Here is a 20803-nt window from a genome sequence, read left to right as displayed (position 1 = left end):
TTTGGAACTTTCAGACGCCGTGTAGTTTCAAATTCGGAAGTTCGAAGCTTTCACGGTTTCTAAAAGTTTGGGTTTGATTATTTCGAATATTTCTTTTTACTTGAGGTTCGAGAAATTCTAAGATCTCGAACTCTCCTAACTTGAAATTTGAGAGATTCGAAAGTTTTGAATTTCTTGAGATCTAAAATTCGAAAAAAATTGAAGATTTAGAATTTCTTTAAATTTGAAGTTCGAAAAATTAGAAGATTTCGAACTTCTTTTAATCTGAAATTCGAAAAATTTGAACGTTTCGAATTTTTATAGACATAACGTTCGATAAATTCGAAGATTTCAAATTTCTTTCTACATAAAGTTAGAAAAGTTTGGAGCTCTTTTAGAGCTAAATTCGAGAAAAAAGCTTTGAAGCTTTCGAATTTCTTTCAAGTCCAAGCGCGCAGAGTTCGATGTTGTCCGGTTTTCATGTTCCTCCACAATTTCAGTTTCATTATTATGAACATTATTAAATCCTTAAAAGTTTCTTCGTCATGTTGAATTGACAGCATAAATTCCAAGATTCTCCGTAACACTAATCTAACGTCTAGCCTTTTTTTAACAAAAATCTTTCGTCACTCTCTGGAGACGGGAGTCGTGCCTGAGGACTGGAAGTTTGGGAAGGTCATTCCGGTCCACAAGAGCGGTAGTAGGTCATCACCAGCCAACTATAGACCGATATCTCTTACCTGCATCTCGTCTAAAATAATGGAACACATCATCTTCAAGCATTTGGTTTCATTCCTGGATTCTAACTCTTTCTTCAGTGACGTGCAGCACGGTTTTCGCCGTAATTTTTCTTGCGAAACACAGCTTCTTCATCTGACTAATGACTTGTTCTTGAATCTCCACTCCGGATGCCCCACTATCGCTGTATTTCTCGATTTCGCTAAAGCATTTGATAAAGTACCTCATAAACTTCTACTTCTCAAACTTTCCACGCTAAATATTGACGCTCATGTACTAATCTGGATTGAATCATTTCTTTCTCAACGCCGTCAATACGTGTACGCTAACAATGCCTCGTCTCACGTCTCTGCTGTTTCTTCTGGTGTTCCTCAAGGCACCCTGCTTGGACCGCTACTTTTTCTCATTTATAATAACGACCTCCCATTGCGTATCACCTCTGTTATTCACCTGTTTGCTGACGATTGCGTTGTTTACCGTAAGATTACTACTCAAGATGACCTTCTAATTTTGCAAGCTGACCTCAAAATAACCGACTGGTGCCAGAATTGGAAAATGTCTCTCAATACTAACAAATGTAAGTGCATGCGTTTTTCTAATTCATTAGCAGAAACTAATCCTACGCTACTTTTGGATGGGACTATACTCGAATATACAGACCACTATAAATACCTCGGCGTGCTTCTTTCACCTAACCTCTCTCGGAATACTCATATTAACAACATTGTACAATCTGCTAATCGAAGTTTAGGCTACATCCGTCGAAATTTTAGATCTGTTATTTCCCAATAACCTTAAGCGCCTCCTGTACGTTACTCTTGTCCGTCCCAAATTAGAATATGCGTCTTCAGTTTGGCGTCCTCATCAATCAACGCTAACTGATTTAATTGAATCTGTTCAGAGCCGTGCTGCACCCTTCATTTTTTCTGATTATTCCCGTTTTTCGAGTGTCTCGTTAATGAAAGCTCACCTTGACCTTCCGCTCTTATCTTCACGTCTTAGGATCTCTCGCCTTTGTCTTCTTTACAAGGTATTTTATACGCCCATCTTTAAACAATCTCTCTTAAACCCCCCATCATACATCTCGGCTAGAATTGACCATCCTTATAAGTCGAAAGATCGCCCGCCCACAATGCTTCACCCTCGCACACCAGAAGGCGCTCTTACCATCTGCGATTGTGGACTGGAATGACCTTCCCGAGAACCTCATCGGCATCACCGACAGTGGAAGATTTCGGGACGCCATCACCAACTACTTCATGTAAACCCACTTCCCTCTGTAACGCCACTTGTGGCCCTGAGGGTATTATAAATAAATAAATAAATAAATAACGTTTTCACACCTAACTGGTTTTCACGAAATCAAGTTTAGAAAAGTTCGGGTGTGATATTTAGGCTGCGCGAAGTTGGCCAGGCAATTAAATGAGACGACGAGTGTCCCGGACGTGCTGGAATAGTTGTCAGCGCAGAGTGACGTGTGACCATAGATAAGTAATTGTGACCAAGTGACCCAAGGGGGGGTGGGGGGGGTCTTTAACGTGCATCATGCAGTAGTGATCACATGAACGCACTGTTTAACGATACTCATCCAGTTCGAAACAGCCAGGGGCAGGCAGGTGGTTGAGGCTCAGAAAAACCTTGAAGCGATCTGGCAAACTGCCTCCCTACCCCCTTGCACGCTGGTAGTAATCTAATCGAATGCTGCCCGAGTGACGCTGGCATATAGTAAGTTTAGTTTGTACATGATACAAATTCCTGAGACTGGGAATGAAATTTGAAAGAAAAAGTGTAAGAAGACAAAAAAGGGGACAGCACAACGTCTCAAACTCAGCTCAGGACAACGTCTCAAACTCAACTCAGTTCAGGACGTCTCAAACTCTACTCGACTGAGTTTGAGACATTGTCTTGTCCCCTTTTTTCTGTCTTTCACTTTTCCTTTTAAATTTCATTCTCAGTCTCAGGATTTTGCATCATGTTCAACATACACCAGCTCGCCTGCACCTTGACAATTTTTAGGTTGTAATTGCTTTGGAGGTTTATTTTCCGGGACAGAAGAAACGCCGAGCAAAAAGCACAGAAGCCGACACAACTCAAGGTCGAGGAGCGTTCTACCATACCCGTGCCATCCGAAAAGAAAAAACAAAAGGGGGGGGGGGGAGAGCAAAACTCTCCCTCAATTCCTCCGTTCCATTTGAGAAAGAGGGACACCCTCCCCCTCTCTACCTGGAGTAGTTCAGAGATCCGCTCCTGTGTTGAGAGGAGGGGAAAAGTGGGCGAGTGGGAATGGAGAGAAGGAAACTGGGAACCGGTTTTTCCCCCGGTAGAAGACGATTCTGTAGGTCGGATTTTAAAGAAAACAATACGGGGAAAGAGGGTGTGGTCGAGCTTGTTTTAATCTGAAATTATTTATGCATATGTATATCTACTGTCGCTCTTCACTGCATAAAAGATTGCATAGATGGTCATTGTTAGAAACTCATTATCGGAAGGCACTACTCGTCACATGCTTAGGGGATCAGAAGTTCAAAGCTATGTCTTTTCAAACTAAATAACTGTGCCATCGGTCAAAAAGAAAAAAAAATCAACATAACAATAAATGCAAGAATAAAAAGCTGGAGAAAAAAAAAAAAAAAAAAACTATCAAGAGCGTGTGGAAGTGTTGTATTCTTGCATATTCAGAGGCCCACAACTTTGAAACAAGTTTCTCCTACCAAAATTTGTACAGACTAAAATAAGCACGTCCCAGGAACAAAAAATGAAAAAAAAGTTTTTTTTTTTAATGACGTGTTGATGTTAAACAATATTAGAAATCTTCAGTTAATTTATTCCTCAACGTGAAAAAAAAACAATAAATACATTATTTAGTATTATGCAGGTGGCAATGATATATACCGTCTGTGGTGTTAATTTAAATGCGATACCTTAAACAATTTAGACGAAAAAAATTACCAAGTTTAGGACATAATTGCCCATAGATACATGTTTGGACATTTCTTCGAACCTCATCTTGAACAATAATCATATCTTAAAACGACACTTACCTAGGCTATACATAGATAATTCTTAAAAAGTTTAACATCTCTACCATAAATAGCTTCGGCTATAGCGCGCTTCAAATATGGCAAAAACAACAATTGTCAAAAACCTGTCGTCCTTCCTCGCTCCTTCGGAAATCTATTTCTTTAAAACTAAGCATGCCAGAACATTGAAATAAACGGCGTTGCCTTTCGCAAGGAATGCAGCATTGCATGTAAAAATGCGAGAGAAAAAAAATTATGAATGTACGTCACTGCTTGAATCCAAATGATACCTCCCGCCGGTCTTTCGAAGTTCGACGAACTTTGAACTTTTACCCTAAAAGTTTAAAGTTCATTGAACTTCTGACTTTTCGGGTTCAAACTTTTTCGAATTCTTTAGATAAATAAGTTTGAATGTTTGAAAATTGTTGAATTTCTTAGTGTAGAAAGTTTGAAAACTTCAAACTTTTTAGTGCAAAAAATTTGAAAGTTAAAAAAAATCATTCGAATTTTTTTAGTCTATCAAGTTCGAAACTTTGACAAGCATCGAATTTTGCAGCGTAATAAATTCGAAAGTCAGAAAAAGGTCTAATGTTTTAGCGTAATAAGTTCGAAGGTTCGAAAAACATTGCATTTCTAAACGTGCAAAGTTCGAAATTTCGGAAAGCGTTGAACTTCTTAGTTCAACAAGTTCGAAAATTCAACTTCAGTCGAATTTCTGGATATGGAAAGTTTGAAAATTCGAAATCTTTCGAACCGCTTCATTCGATCATCGAACCTTCGGTTCAAAAAAAGTTTGCAGCATCCCTAGTGATTACTTCTTGCTGTCCATTGTTGCTTGAGATGTTGTGTGACCTACAACCGGGAACAAAGAAGAATGAACCCTAAAGCAGCTAGGTCACCTGACTGCAGACTTGGTTTGGCGAATAGGAGAGTAGCTCTGGGCCCACCAAGCTAATTTCTCCTGCACTCAGTTTCATCGTAACTTGGCAAATGGCGAAGGCCACGGTCCAAGCGAGTCAATCTGCAGGTCGGAGGGGTGCGTGCAGCATGGGGTACGTGCAGCATTGTCCAAGACATGGGCAGGAGAGAGACCGCTTTTGTACAAATTATGAGTAAGAGGCTCTGGGGGACCCGTCTGGGACACAAAAGATGATACAAGTCCTTCCTTTCCCTCTTCTCCTACTGACGCCATCTACGATCTCGCCCCTTTACTTTTGGTAAGGCCCGTCACGTGCCGTTTTATGGACGACTCCCACTACAGATGGTTTTTCTGGCGAATGAAGGCGTCCATATTTACGGGACATGACTGTACTACAAATAAGTGCCTACCAGATTTCAACTTCCTTGGTAGTTCCTCATCCAAGATTCTCTACTGCTGCGCTCCCAATAGTTTCCCGAGATTTCCAATGACTTCAGCCACTTCCTTGGGGTCCCGGAATCATACATTCAGCAGTGACCTTTCTGTTGCCATATTATGGCCAAGGCTGTTAATGTCTTTCAATATGAACGCTTCTTAAAATCATACAGATGTGTAGTCGCAAGAATATACAGCCTTAAAGGGGTCATGAAACGCTTTTCCAACTTTTTCCTGTTTCGCTTTCCTCCTCAACTCATAAATCGCGCATTCCACCAAACAGTTCAAGAAGACGAAAAGAAGGGAGGCCCCTCTCGCTCGGACCCTCGTTTGTGTAATCCCCGGACACATCCATTCTCCCCCTAGAAGATTAGCCCGTCGCTCAAAACTCGGACAAAAGTTTCTTTCCCTAGCCCGTTCACCCCTAAGCTGACAGTGCTGTGGAAGCTACGTGCTCCTTGGGCTAGCCACACTTTTGCCACGCAAGCGTGGCAAATATGGCTGCAGAGGATGAAGTCATGTGATGAAACGGAGGTGGCCGATTGGTCCGCCAAGCGCGTAGCTTCCACCACAATGTCAGCTTAGGGGTGACGGGTCTGAATGAGGTCCGGTTTTGTGTGACGTCAGTTTGGACCCGATGACACGCTTTTGGGACCGCGGATGTATCCCAGTGAAAAGGCAGAGCGGTTACGAAGGGGAGGAGGAACGAAATAGTCCGCTGTGTTTTCAAATTTTCGCACTGAATGTCAGGCTTTTGACTTTCTACCTTTTTTCTTTTGGCCCACTGAACGATGTTCTATTAGTAAAATCCCAATCTAAAATGATCTATCCCAACCCAAAAATCGTTTCATGGGCCCTTTAAGGTTTCACTGATGATGTTTCCTGCATGGGAGATGAAACGTTTGATTAAATTGTTCATATTGTTAAGTAAAGTCGGTGCAGTTTTTTTTATCATTATGATTCCCGGCTTTTGGAATATTTTTGTATTGAAAAACAATCAGAAAACTATCGATAGTTCTGCGACAATAGTTTTGCATCACTAGCCGACGTAGCCGAGATGCTTATGGAGGGGGTTGGGCGGGGTGGTGCTTTGCTATGCGATGTAGCATGGACGCCGTCGTCGGTGGCACTGTCAACCGATGGACTGGCGTGCCCCCTTTAGCCGTCGCGCACTCCGAGTATCCGGATGAGTGCGTGCTTACACATCATTTGTGCAACATCGCTTGGAATGTGCATTATTGGATGGGCAGAAAGCATGGTGGTTGCACGAATCATCTTATCACCTCAAACTTGGAGAAATTTTTTTCTCCATTGACTACATTGTGGAAGCCACAGGTACGCCGTATATTGAGAGAAAAATGGACGATTTAAATCTCGGATCGGACATCTTGCTTGGATTTTTTAATTCTTACCTAATGCTCGAGAGGGAAGGCCCAGAATTGTTGGAGATATTTTGTCAGGCAATTTGGGCAAAACACGACGAGGTTTGAGGAAATTGGCAAGTTAATGTTTCTTCGTGGCATCTCAGGCCTTCCTCGAGTTGTGTGTTGGAAACGCAACTTTTTCTGTGCTGGTTAATTAGTCAATAATTAGGCTATAGTTTTAAAGAAAGCAGGGTGGGTCTTCAGCATCTCACCATTGCTGTGTAGCCAATGAGATTTTGGTATATGAGATGACTAGGAGCACAAAGCAAGAACACATTAACCCTTTCCCTACCATGGACGAGCTGGGTTCGTCCATGGTGAAAAAAATGCATGTTCCCTACCAAAGACAAACTGGGCTAGTTGACGTGCGTTTAGTGTTGCATGCCTTCAAAAGATGGCGCAAAAGTAGGGGAAATTTCTAGATTTGGCCGAAAACCGGTTCAACGCTGGTAAAAACGGCTTTAAAAATGGCGGCGTCCACTTCTGGAAGTGATGTCCCTCGTGACAAGTGTGGAACAAAAACACGGGAAAAACAAAGATTTTACGACATATTTTTTTATTAGGATGATGAGGACATAAACCTTTCAACCGACAGTGACAGTGAGTCTACTGAACTGTTTTTTTTAAATTTAGCTCTGACGACTCGAATTCTGATGAAGACATTGTGTCGGCATTGGACGATAATCAACGTGAGGAAGCCTTCCCCTGCGCCTTTGCGTTTTTGCACTTGAGTGGTGCGGGTATGAACATTGACATAGCAGGTGATGCAAACTCGTTACAATACATATACATGTTTGCAAGTCTGCCTCAGGGCGCTGCCTTCTTGCTGAGTTGGGGTGTGCTTTATGTGCGACCATAATCTGATTATGACGCCTTAGCGAGGGCACGCGGCCGAGAACCATCACCGGGCTACAGATGTTTTCGCCATGACACGGCTCCGCGTGTCACGAGATATACCGTCGACGGCCGGAGAAAAAGCATGAGCGGGGAAGAACGAAAAACAAGGGAGAAGACGACGAGCGGTCCGAGAAGCTCATTGACCGATGAGTTCATCCTGGTTCGACTAGGCCGGGAACTGAGGACTCTGCTTGCTTGGCCACCGTTACCGCTGAGTTCATCCCGATTCGACTAGGCTGGGAACTCAAGACACTCCACATACTTGGCCACAAGGCCGGGAACTGAGGGGCCCGTCAGCCTGCCCACCGCCCTCGCTGGGTTCGTCTGGGCTTCTGAAGACCCAAGAGTTCACCCGCTCAGCCATCTTTACCACCGCAATGGTGGAACACTTGAAGGCCTAACGCCGGGGACTGAAGAATCCGTCTGCCTGGCCACCGCTCCCGCTGAGTTGGCCCTGGTTCCACAAGGCCGAAAACTCAGGGACCCGTCACCCGCCCAGCCATCATCACCGTCTTAATGACAGAGCACTTCGAGGCCTAACGCCGTCTACTCAAGAATCCGTCTGCCTGGCCACCACTTCCGCTGAGTTGGCCCTGGTTCCACAAGGCCGAAAACTCGGGGACCCGCCCAGCCATCATCACCGTCGAAACGACAGAACACTTCAAGGCCTAACGTCGGGGACTCAAGAATCCGTCTGCCTAGCCATCGCTCCCGCTGAGTTGGCCCTGGTTCCACAAGGCCGAAAACTCAGGGACCTGTCACCCGCCCAGCCATCATCACCGTCGAAATGACAGAACACTTCAAGGCCTAACACCGGGGACTCAAGAATCCGTCTGCCTGGCCACCGCTCCCGCTGAGTTGGCCCTGGTTCCACAAGGCCGAAAACTCAGGGACTAGTCACCCGCCCAGCCATCATCACCGTCGAAATGACAGAACACTTCAAGGCCTGACGCCGGGGACTCAAGAATCCGTCTGCCATGGCCATGCTCCCGCTGAGTTGGCCCTGGTTCCACAAGGCCGAAAACTCAGGGACCCGTCACCCGCCCAGCCATCATCACCGTCGAAATGACAGAACACTTCAAGGCCTAACTCCGGGGACTCAAGAATCCGTCTGCCTGGCCACCGCTCCCGCTGAGTTGGCCCTGGTTCCACAAGGCCGAAAATTTAGGGACCCGCCCAGCCATCATCACCGTCGAAATGACAGAACACTTCAAGGCCTAACGCCGGGGACTCAAGAATCCGTCTGCTTGGCTACCGCGCCCCCGCTGAATTGGCCCTGGTTCCACAAGGCCGAAAACTCAGGGACCCGTCACCCGCCCAGCCTTCATCACCGTCCAAGTGACAGAACACTTCAAGGCCTAACGTACGATGAACATTTTTTCGATTGACATTAAGATCTGTGGAAGCCGTGTGTATAACGTCTAGTGATACCGCTGTTGTAAATATTTTTGTAGAACCTTTACTAGTAACATTGCTGTAAATATTTTTCTTTATATCTTCTTTGTTTAAATAATTCTCAAAGCAAATGGTCTCGTTCTCATTATTTATGACACGACATCCCCACGAACCTATGACAGCGTCTTAGTGCACCCCAACTGAGCAAGATGGCGGCACCCTGAGGGTGGACTTGCAAAAGTGTATAAAAAAATCTGTATATTTGGATCGAAGACAGCGTAATAAGGCAGGCAAGCTGGTTAAAGTTAAACATCTCTAAAACCCAAGACTGAGGCTATAAAGAAGGGACAAACACAAGACGTCTCAAACACAGCTACTACTAACATTTGCCCTTTTTTTTAGCCTTTGTCTTGGGTTTCAGAAATGGTTAATAGTTGGGCCGTTTTTTTTTTCAAAATTATTGCTGTTATTATTGAAAAATTATTTATGGGGGATTGCAACCCAGAAAGCATAGAGACATTTTTTTTCTCCCAATCAGTTGGAAATTGTGCTGGGATAGCGAGGAAAGCCCCATAAAAGTTGTTAAGTTTTAACACAAATTAAAAACACCCCCATCCACAATTTTTTTTTTTAACTGCAGTATTGTGCATTTTAATGGCAGCTATCTCAGGTTTTGGGTGCATTTCTGACGTGGCAATGGTGGGGGAAGGTAGCGCAAGCAAGGGGGGCAGAGTTGACCTCTTCACATTGGCACCTGTCGCTCTATGTGGTACTTGAGTCACAGTAGCCTAATGCTGAGTTCCACTTTGCTCGACCCCTTGTATTTGTTTTTGGTTTTGTTTTTTCGTAAATTTGTAGAAAGCGTCTATGCCCTCTCGTATGATAGTCCCACGAGGAAATGATAGTATTTTGATATAAGAAACAAATGAAGTGGCGTGATGCACGTGCTAAGAGGTAAGAGCAGACAGCGAGGTGATGCTTAGAAAAAAAAAAGTATACAAGTTTTGCAGCTTGTCTAGAATGATTGGCACTTGTGCCGTTCACGTCTCCCCGTCAGCAGCAAGGACCTGAGCGAGGAACTGGCCCATGGCCTGGGAGGGAGGGCTTCGCTGCGCTCCTCCCTTCGGCTGTGCAGCAAGCTCGTCAGCGGCCTCTGGCTCCTCTACCGCAGAAAGTGCAAGGCACTCAGGGGTGACTCCTCTCTTCTTTTATATTTCCCTCTTTCGAGGGATCTAGGCACAGAACTTTTTATGCTTTTCCACTTTTCAAGGATCAAGTTGAAAGCATGTATTAATCATCTGATGCTTGTATCAATATTTATTGTTACGACATCATTATCAGTTTGATGTTATGTAGCACTGTGACCAGCGTGTGTCCTTTCAGTCCAAAAGCTCCGAACCATGTCTCGGGCGCTTAGTTGGTAGCGCGAACACTTCTTCGCTTTACTGCGTGATTATCTTGCATAGCGCAATACAATACATCCCCCCCCTTTTTTTTATAAAATTTTAGTTACATTGCAGTTACATTAGTTATAAAAAAGAAAAAAAAAAACACATCAAGGCACTTGAATAAAGTTACAGTCATAGTGTAGTCGCGTAGGAGGCCTTGTTTGTCGCTGGGATCTTCGTGGAGGAGGGTGTGAATGCCTGCTTAAAGGTGAATGCCATCGACAATAAGTCTATACGAGTTTCCTCGTCCGAGGTGTCATCTTGCGGTGTGTTTGGTCTGAAAGGCTCGCTTGTCGGTAGTATATGTTGCCTGTTCCTCCAAATAACCCTGCCGTCCTCGGTCAAAACTTTGCATGACCTCGAGCGTGTCTTGGCGATGACTTTTGCCTTCTTAGACAACCACCTCTTTTTGACTCTGACGACCTGGCCCTTTTCCAATGGTGGAAGTGGACCTCTGGAATGCTCGGTCTGGACGTGCTTCTGCACCTTCAAACCTGAGTGGTCACCGAAGTCCGGAAGACTTGACCTCAGCCGTCGTCCTTGCAGCAGCTCCCCTGGCGAACGTCCGTCTTCTAGTGGGGTTGATCTATAGCTCAGCAAACCCAGCCAAAAATCTTCTCGACTCTCTTTTGTCTTCTTGAGGATCCGCTTCACCACCTGCACACCTTTCTCTGATAAACCATTTGACCGAGGGAACTCCGGGCTTGACGTTGTGTGTCTGAAGTCATACTTGCGAGCAAATAAGGTGAACTCTCGACTTGAGAAGTGCGGTCCATTGTCAGTGCACACTTCGACTGGGATGCCGTATCTCGCAAATATGGCTCCCATCTTCTCGATGACTGTGCTTGACGACGTGTCATTTAGTTCCTCCACTTCTGGAAAGTTGGAAAGTTTCCTCCATACTGGTACAGATCAGCACCAACACTGTACCACGAAAACTCCGGTGTCGGGCTCAAGATAAGGGGTTCGCTTTGCTGACTGTACGCGTAGTGTTTGCATATCTCACACTGTTTTATCAGAGATGTAACATCTGAGTGAATACCTGGCCAAAATATGAATCTACATGCTCTCGCTTTGCACTTATTTAGACCCATGTGACCTTGGTGAATTCTCTTCAACATCTCGGGTCGCATGGCTTCGGGTGTGACAACTTTTGTGCCTTTCAGCAGAATACCCTTCACCACTGATAGCTCGCCCTCAAAAGGCTTTAGTTCTCTTTCTACTCTCGTGCCGTTGCTGACGCTTTCTATTACGGCACGTAAATACGGGTCCTTAGCGGTTCCCTCGGCAATGCTCTTCATTGTGGTAGCGCTGAAAAAGGCTGTTACAACACTCACGGCGTGCACTTCGACATCGTCCTCGCTTGTTGTGTCATCTCCGGACTTGTCATACGTGACCCTTGAGAGCATGTCGGCCAAAAGGAGCTGTTTCCCTGGAAGATATTTTATAACGAAGTCATATTTTAACAACCGCAGAAAAAACCTTTGCAATCTTGGTGGCATCTCTCCAATCACCTTTTGAGCGATAGCAATCAATGGCCGATGATGTTTCCAAAATTACCTTGTGGTTATAAACAAAGTAGTGAAACTTTTGACACCCAAAGGTCACTGCTAGAGCCTCCTTTGCAATTTGCGAGTAACTCTGCTCGGCTGAAGTTAACGTCCGCAATGCGTACGCCACGGGACGCCAGTTGTCGCCATGACGCTGTAAAAGCGATGATCCCCAGACCAATCATTGATGCATCCAACGTTACCTTCGTTTCTTTACGCGGATCAAACATTGCAAGAAGTGGTTCTTTGCTTAGGCATTCGCATATTCCTTGCCACTCTTTTGTGTGGTTAGGCGTCCATTCAAAGACAGCGTCGTGTTTAATTAAGCTTCGCAACAGTGGCGTTCTCTCGGCCAACGAGGGAAGGTACTTGGAAAAGTCATTAACTACACCCAGCAGCCTCTGCATGCCTAGTTTATTGGATGGAATCGGCATCAGTTTCATAGACTCAATATGTTTGCGGTTTGGCTTTATTCCTTCCTGAGATATTGTATCACCCAAAAATTGAATATCCGAGACTCCGATCTTACACTTCTCTAGATTAAAAGTTAGTCCTGCTTGCTTGGCGGCTTCAAGCACACCTTTTAGTCGTTGGTCATGCTAAATCCTGGACGTTCCCCACACCAAGATATCATCAACGTACACGTGAACACCGGACAGAGAGTCAAAAATCTCGTTCAAAGTCTTTTGAAATACTTTTGATGCGGACGAGATTCGTAAAGGCAGTTTTAGAAACCTGTACCGCCCAAAAGGAGTAGCGAACATACAAATCCTTGATATTTCTTCATTAAGAGGGATTTTGTGGAAGCCAGCCTTCGCATCCAGCCGGCTGAACACTTTCGTGCCTGATAATTCGGCTTCTATATCTTTGCGTCTGGGCATTTCGTAGTGCTCCCGCTTAGTGCACGCGTTAATCCTTTTTGGATCCAAGCAAACTCTTTTCCATTTTTCTTTTTGACAATCACGAGCGGACTTACCCAGTCCGTTGGCTTGTTGACTTTTGTTATTATGGCAGCCTGCTCCATTCTCTTCAGCTCGTCGCGCAGCTGTTCTCATAAGGCCAAAGGAACGCGTCGAGCCGCGTGGACAGCTGGGGTTGCGCCGTTGCGTAGCACCATCTTGTATTGGCGCTGCACGCACCCTGTGCCTTTAAACAGGTCGCTAAATTCTTCCAGCATTTGCTCAGAGCTGTTCTTTGTTACAGAGTCCACGTTGCGGGCGACCAGCCCAAGACTTTCACTTGCCTGGAGTCCTAGTAGTGCCTGACGTCCTTTCTTTACGACGAAGAAAACGAGGCTGCAGCAACGGCCATCGAAGGTCACCTGCTGGTTGATGACACCCATGTGTTTGATCACACCTCCGCTGTAGGACCGCAAGATGGAACCGCTCCGGCGAAGAGGAGCCCTGGCCTTATTCTTCCTGTAGACTGAGTAGGGAAGGAGGTTCGCTTGGGATCCCGTATCAACTTTTAGCACCACTTCTTCGCCGGCAATGACTGCCTTCACAGTCCAGTCTCGCTGGGTCCTGAGGCTGTCAAGTTGTACATCAAGAATTTCGAAGTCGTCGTCTTTGTCTTTCAATTCACCGACTTCCGCCACTTTTTTACAGCAGGCTGCGAAGTGGTTTTTCGCTTGACATGCCCTGCAGGTCTTCTCGTAGGCGGGACAGCTACGTGGCTTGTGCTCCCGGCCGCACCTGGAACACTTGAATTTCTTTTGTAGTTCTTTCGTTGCCGTCTTTATTTTCACGTGATCTACTTGTTCCTCTTTCCGCCCCCAGCCTTCATTTTGAAGGGCTGCTCCTTCGGATGCTTTGCCCATTTGTTCGGCCTTCGCCAGTGTAAATTGCTTGTCTCGCAGGAGTTTCACCCTCAGGTGGTCGTCGTTGATTTCTAAAACAACTTGGTCGCGAATCATCGACTCCGTCAGCCCTCTGAAGTTACATGAACGTGCTCGTTTCTTCACGTCTCGAAGGAACTGCTCGAAGGTCTCTCCTTCTGCCTGGATCCTTTTCCGGAACATGTACTGCTCGTAAATTTCGTTCGTTTGAGCTTCCCAGTAACTGTCGAACTTGTTTACGGTGGTCTCGTAGTTGTTGGCGCTTTCCCCTTCGGTGGCATCTTCTCCCGCCAAGCTCAATAGTAGCGCAGTTTTCGCATCGTTCCTTAACGGCTTGCCGTGTGGCTCCGTTACGGTGTTGTTTCAGTCCAAAAGCTCCGAGCCATGTCCCGGGCGCTCGCGTTGGTAGCGTGTGCACTTCTTCACTTCACCGCGTGGTTATCTTGTATAGCGCAATACGATACAATGCTTAAAAAAGAAGAGCCTGAAACTAAGTACAGTCAAACTCACTTATAACGATCCCAAATATAACGACCTATCGGGTATAACGACCAGCTTTCAGGAAATGTATGAATTCAAGGCCCTACCCATTGAAATTTGTTCGGATTTTAGAGCGCAGCTCGTAGCCGACGGTTTCCGGCTTGAGCGGCATTGCCGTCGGCGTAATTGTGCGTTGCATTATGGGACGTTTCCCATAATGACTTCATGCCTGATGTCGCATGTGGCGTCACGAGGGCCACTAGGGTCACGAGTGACGTCACGAAGGTCACTCGTGAAGGTCACGACCTTCACGAGGCCTTCACGAGTGACGTCATGAGGGTCACAAATGACGTCACAAGGGAGGAGACGGAGAGGGAGGAGAATGAGAGGAGGAGGATGGAGGAAACGGGGAGGAGGAGAGAGCACAGAGGGGGGAGGAGGGGCATACTCTCCTCTCTGTACTTTCCCCTCCTCCTCAAGAGCTGCACTCTAATTCGGCATTCCAGGAAGTTGTAAACGTCTTTCAGTTTTTAATTCTTTTTTTTTAATTTAAAATATTGTTAGTCTTGCTTGATTATTACAGGGAGAAAATTGTACACGAAGTAAACATTATAGCTGAGGCTAACGCGTGCAGTGATACATTTTCCCTCGGCCAACATCAAGCTCAAATTCAAAATGCTTTGAAACGTTTTGTTCAGATCGGAGAATGATCAGCCTTCCTTTCTTAAATAAGGTCGGAGGAAGATAAGTCTTTCGGTGGGCTCATTCAATTTACCTGCACCAGGCTTCACGGGTGCAGAAACGTGCAGGGCAACATACTTCCGGTCCTGCTTTGAGATGCACTGCCCTCGTAAATCGAATACGGCGGTGTGGTCACCCAGCTTAAAATTCTTTTTAAATCGAATTGGAATTCTAGCTGGTTTTAACTGGAACCAAATGGTTTTAGGGGGTTCCAACTGGAAGCACATTTGCCAATGGGTCTCACCAATTGGAATTATTTTTGAACCTGAATGGGTTAATTCCTAATGGTTCCCATTGGCAGGGACCAATTGGTTGTCCAAAAACCCAATTGGTACCAATAAAATTTCAATTGGAACTTAATGGGAATTTTCAGCTGGGCAGAGTGCAGCTGGCGCAGGTCAATGGAACGCAGCAAGTGTGGTTTGTTCTCCCTTGCCTCCCAAGAGAGGAACAGTTCAAGGCAGTTTCACGGTTCCTCGAACCATTGTTCGAGCGAACCTTGACAAACGTTTCTCTCGCCAGAATATGCGGACAAGATGCTGCAGCTCTTGGACGAACGAAGCAAGATGGGCCTCCACCTCAGGTGAGTGTGTTCAGCTGCCTTTGGATTGGACGGAGTTTCTCGAGAGAACGCCAGAAAGGACTCTAAAGAACAACAATAAGTGGGCAGTTGGTGGACAGAGTAACTGCAAAAAGCCTGTCCTCCAACTCCGTATTTTATACAACTGGCCACACTACAGGTGCATCCAGTGTGGTCATCCCGTCATAACTCAACAGACCACGAGTTAGTGGATCGAAATCTGTACTTTGTTAACTTTTGGCAAAAAAACAACCTACCAAAAGCCGAGAGATTAAAAAATCTCTCCTTTCTGGCACATATATTAATCGCCTCGTATCGGCCAGTTTCGACTGTTTAGTGGTACGTTGTACTACATTTTGTCTACACTTTTTTTGTTTTTTCAAGCTTTGTGTGTGCTAGCTAATGGCTTGTGTATGTGATCCAACTCTTTATTGTTACATATACGTCTTTATTGGGTTCATACTAGCCTGGTGCTAATAATCAATGTACTGGCATCTACCGTTGATTTTCTTAGTCTTTACAAATACTTTAATAAAGTTGTGAAAGCTACCATAATGTGCTCAGCGCAGGTGAGTTACACGGCCAGGGGGGCATAGTATAGGGGTTAATCGTCACTATAAATCAAATAATGAACTAAAATATGTTAATCAAGTTTTAATTAGTGAAAATAAACGTGGTTGCAATCAGAAACCTTTTGAGCATCATTGGAAATCGCTAAATAAGTATAGAAAAATTTGGGATGCCTGGGTATTGCAGTGGTGCGATAAAAGTTCCCACCCGTGCAGCGGGTGCAATGCTGTGTAATAAAGACAAAAAACAGTGCTGGTGTTTTTTTGCACCCCCTCGTGCCTGTTGCACAGGTGCTAACTTTAGTGCACCACCGCACTTCCCACAGGCCTCAAATTTTCTCTTTTACTGTACTATCCCGATAGATGTCCCTCCTCCTAAAGATAACTTGCCCCCTATTTCTGGCATGCTTCGCAATTTTTAGAGCTCAGCTCTTTGTTTTTGGCTTGAGCGGCGTCGGTCTAACCGTGTGTAGGGGCCCCGTGTTAGGCACTTTGTTGTTTTTTTGTTTTCTCTTTTAGCTCGCGGCACCATTGCCATGCACAAGCGCTGAAGTGGTCGCGAGTGCGCGTGATTAAAGACATTCCATCCGAGACATTGGAGTCTCTTGACGTGTTTTCTACACCGTGTGTTGCATTCTGGAGTGTTTCCCATAATGACGTTGCGTGTGACATCACGAGGGTTATCCTCATGAGGATTACAAGGGTTACCCTCACGAGGGTTACTTTTAGAAGGGTAACCCTTATGAGGATTACGAGGGTTACCTTCACGAGGGTTATTCTCATGAGGGTTACAAGGGTTACCCTCACGAAGGTTATGAGGGTTACCCTTACGAGGGTAGCGTCACGTGTGACGTCGTTATGGGAAACACGTGGCATATGACGTCATTATAGGAAACACGCCATGTGTGATATCATGTGACCTGTAACGTCACAAGGGATGTCACGTGCATTCAACATTGCCAACACTCCCGCTAAAGTTAGATGGGAATTTTTTCTGCTGAATTCGGCAGGAAAATATTTTCGCTAAATTTACCCTCATGACGTTATGTGTGACATTACGAAAGTAAAGTTTTCCCGCTAAATTTATAAAAAAATTCCTGATTGGAACCATATCTTCAATAATTGAAAAGTTGATGTCAGTTAATTCATTGACTTATTGTGACAATTATCCCCCTATATTATGTCCCTCTTTGCTGTATAACTCACCTGCCCAGATTGCGATAAAAGACACATGCTAAGGAAAAAAATCATTTTTTTTAAACAGCCTAGATGGCAAAATAATGTCAAAAACGTATTTACAACGAAGAAAAAAAGCTTTTAGAGCTATATTTTTTGTGCAAAACGAATTTGTAGTTGGCGCCCGCGGGCGCCGTTGCGTGTCACGTGGTACACCTGTGCGCCATTGTGCGGCGCCGCTGCCACCTCAGAGTCACTCCGCCGCCACACGCTGAGCATGGTGTGGCACCGTTTCAACACATTTCTACACGCCATCGCCGCCGCTGCGCAAGTTTGTCTGCTCCGCGGCGGCGCCGCCGTCATCTGACCAGCGCACAGGTCTATCACGTCTGCTTGCGCTTTTTCAGGAGCTTCCTTTGGGCTCTAAAAGTTTCTTACAAATCTTTTTTGTTTTTGTTGCACTTCAACGAAGATGAATAAGTAACTTTTAGAGGCCATAGAAAGCTTCCGGAAAAGCGCAAGTATGTGAAAAATAGCAGCCACTTTTCCGCGGCGCCCGGAGGCGCCAACTAGAAATTCGTATAGCGCCAATTCGTTTTATGACTTTCTTTTCCCAACCAGGCTGTTTAAAAAAATGTATTTTTCCTTTGCATGTGTCCTTTAATGTAGTCTTGAAGGAGCCCTGCAGGGACTTTTTGACTTGTTTTTAATTTTCACCGACCCTGAGCCCACTGAACGTAGTAACTTAATGAAGCTTTTCTTTTCTCGAATTTCGCTTTATTTTAAAAGTTATAGGCAAATTAAAATTGCAAAAACAAGCCAGAAACAACCTCCTTCATGACATCCTTGGTTGCTTGAGTGGCCGTGAACTAGAGGAGGGGTAGTGAGCTCATTGAGCGCTCACGCCAGCTGCACTCCGTGGTGAGGGCTCGAGAGGGCGCCACTAAAGCATGTTCTGAATAGGCTATATGAAGCGGGCGGCCAGGGCGGCTCGCATTGCATTTGCTTCGCAATTAAGCACTAATTCGGCATAACACTTCATTGGTCATAAACGACAGCAAACACGGGTTAAAGATCAGTTCAGAACAGGAGCCACTTCGTGCTTCCATACCGCCAAACGACCAAACCGCAAGCCAAACCTGCTTGCCGAAGTCCTCTGGAACGCTCGGAACCGGTCAGATCCTCGAGCCCATACGACTGCAGCGCTGCTGCATGCATCCGGGACCTTTCTATGCTCGCCACTCGTCGGTGCCTGATCTCACTACACCTTTCTAGCATGCGCCGCCTTCTCCACCACTTGGTGGCGGGTATGTCGACGGGTCATTTGTTGTTTCTGTACTTTCTAAACTGCATTCGTTTCTTTTCTAATCTAAAATACTGAACTAAAACTACTTTCATAAATAATTGAAACGGTTCGCACACTTATATTTTGTATTTCGACTTAAAAAAAAAAAAAAAACTCTTAGTGGCCGACGCGGGAAAGCATTTGCGTTTGCTCGATGAGCATTTATGCCCACTAGTAATACTGGTCAACCGATAATCTAAGAAAGAAAAGCTTATCTAGGAAAGGACGTAAGACCTATACTTTATAAATATTGCCGCGAGCGCAGCTGACCAAGCAGGTAGCGCGCTCGTGGCTTAACGGTTATCGCGCATGCCTTCCACGCAGAAAACCAGGGTTCGATTCCTGACCGCGGTGACGCATTTTTGTTGACTCTAACGTAATGTTCTGGTAAATTTGAGAACTGTGTTGCTGATTCGAGGTTAGAATGTTCGACACGCCGAACCTTCTACGCCGAATGTTCCAGAAGCCCACGCGTGTACAAAAGGGGCTCCGCGTGGCAAGCCGGAGTCAGTCTCGCCCAAGCGCTCATTCTGTTACGCCGTTATCGACGTCCACAACGCTCTATTGTTATTTTCTGTTTCCTTTTTATTTTTTGGGCACAAGTTCGCCCCATTAAACGTTGTAATTTTTTTCACTTTTTGTCGCCTTATTACTTGTCATTCGTGACAATATAGCCAAGTTAGTTTCCCTGCCTCAGTCTATCGACAATGCTCTGAACTCTGACTCAGCTTGGCTCCCTATGCTAGAGTTACGTGCAATGTTTGTCTCGAAAGCAGATACCTAAGTGGTCACAGTTTCTTTGGGTGGTTGGTTTTGCAGTTTATGTTATTAATACTGTAAGGTGAGTTCATACTATATCAATAATTAATGTAGGATCATCAATCAATAATTCAGGGAATATGCTGCTTTTTTGCTGAAATTTTATGGGAATAATATTGGAGAAAGATATGCCACCTCAACTCAAGTGTTGTACTATGATCCACATAATAGTTTTTTTATATTTGTCCAAAGAACGGACAGTTTAGCCATTTTTGTTTTTGTTTTTCCTTTATACGTGTTATAAGCAAAACAAAGTTTGATGTTTTATCTTTTAAATATTTTACTATTTTGGTTATGAACATAAATAAGTATTATGTTTTTATATCAAAAGGTGAACCCTCGATCGTCATCATATTCAAAGGACATGGTAACATCTGGGTTGGCGTCTGCTCCGAAAGCGTCAATTGCTCCAAACCAGCATTTTGCCTGCTACAAGACCTGCTTCAAAAAGTCAAATGCCATTTCCAACACAGCGGCCAGGTCTTTACACGAGGCTCGCGCGAATTTATGACACTTTCAAATGATTGCCTCAAATAAGGTCATACTTAATTTGATATCAAACATCAACAATACTCGGAGGTTTTTCAATATTGGTCATGTTGGTTGTCTGTTCTGGCTGGATAGCTAGCATCTTTGAGCGCGCTTGTTACTGCGCAGTAGGCATTGCAATTTTGCAAATCTCGCTTCGCTGCAGTGCACCTGCGTGCTAAGGGGAAAGCGGTCCTCCAGGGTGGGAAATTACGCGCAGTTTCTGAAAAAAACTGCGGCTAGTAAATGATAGACTGCAATATTCTGACAATATCTTTTTCTCGTTTGAAATTCATCAAGCATGCTCGAGTATCGTGAAAAATTTTTTATGGATATATGTTTATTTTTTATCTCAACTCTTATTTAGTTGTTACGTTTATATAGGTTCCATTTGTTTGATGGCAGAGTGAATAAAACTAAATGAGCTGGAGCAGTAAATACAAGCCTGGGAACAACTGGAATGAGTTTGGCAGGAGGATATTTTTAAGAAGGCATATTTATCGTTCACGCGCTGAATTTTGTTATGAAGTTCTGTTTACAAAATGTTATTGAGGTTCAGAATCAAATGATAAAATCCTTGTATTCTATCTAAATTAAGAGCTGCGGTTCTATTAGAACCTTAAGAACTTTAAGAAAAGATCTATTTGGGTGTTCGAAATTATTATATTCTAACAATATTTCAGTGGAATAGGCTATTTGGTTTATACTTGATCTTATACCCAAAATGCACAGCACTTTCTACTGCCCTTCATTAATCAGCATATTGTTACCATGTCTTTTGCATCTATGTGCAATTAAACTTGTAGCTAGTGAGTCAACCCTGCCGTGCTGTTGATGCTATCGAAAAGTTGCACAGAAGGAGGAAGGCAAAGTAGACATAAACGCATAAATCTTAACATGACATTTGCGCTGGTACGAATAAA

At 44.6% G+C, this 20803-nt stretch overlaps 1 protein-coding gene across 2 annotated transcripts in view; it reads left to right on the top strand.

The window, feature by feature from the left end:
* The window catches only part of LOC8041306 (meiotic recombination protein REC8 homolog), a 136204-nt gene that overhangs the window by 14051 nt on the left and 101350 nt on the right, over positions 1-20803 (top strand). Inside the window, exons 4-5 of one of the 2 annotated variants that reach the window (XM_040222932.2) lie at positions 9868-9998; positions 15386-15446. In XM_040222932.2, the coding sequence (XP_040078866.2) occupies positions 9868-9998; positions 15386-15446 (192 nt within the window). Of the gene's footprint in view, positions 1-9864; positions 9999-15385; positions 15447-20803 lie in introns of both variants that reach the window. The other variant, XM_042287358.1, reaches the window with a different exon arrangement.

The sequence above is a fragment of the Ixodes scapularis genome, unplaced genomic scaffold, assembly GCF_016920785.2.
Source record: "Ixodes scapularis isolate PalLabHiFi unplaced genomic scaffold, ASM1692078v2 PGA_scaffold9__187_contigs__length_104089568, whole genome shotgun sequence".
Classification (NCBI taxonomy): domain Eukaryota; kingdom Metazoa; phylum Arthropoda; class Arachnida; order Ixodida; family Ixodidae; genus Ixodes; species Ixodes scapularis.
This window is presented reverse-complemented; position numbering and strand designations above follow the sequence as displayed.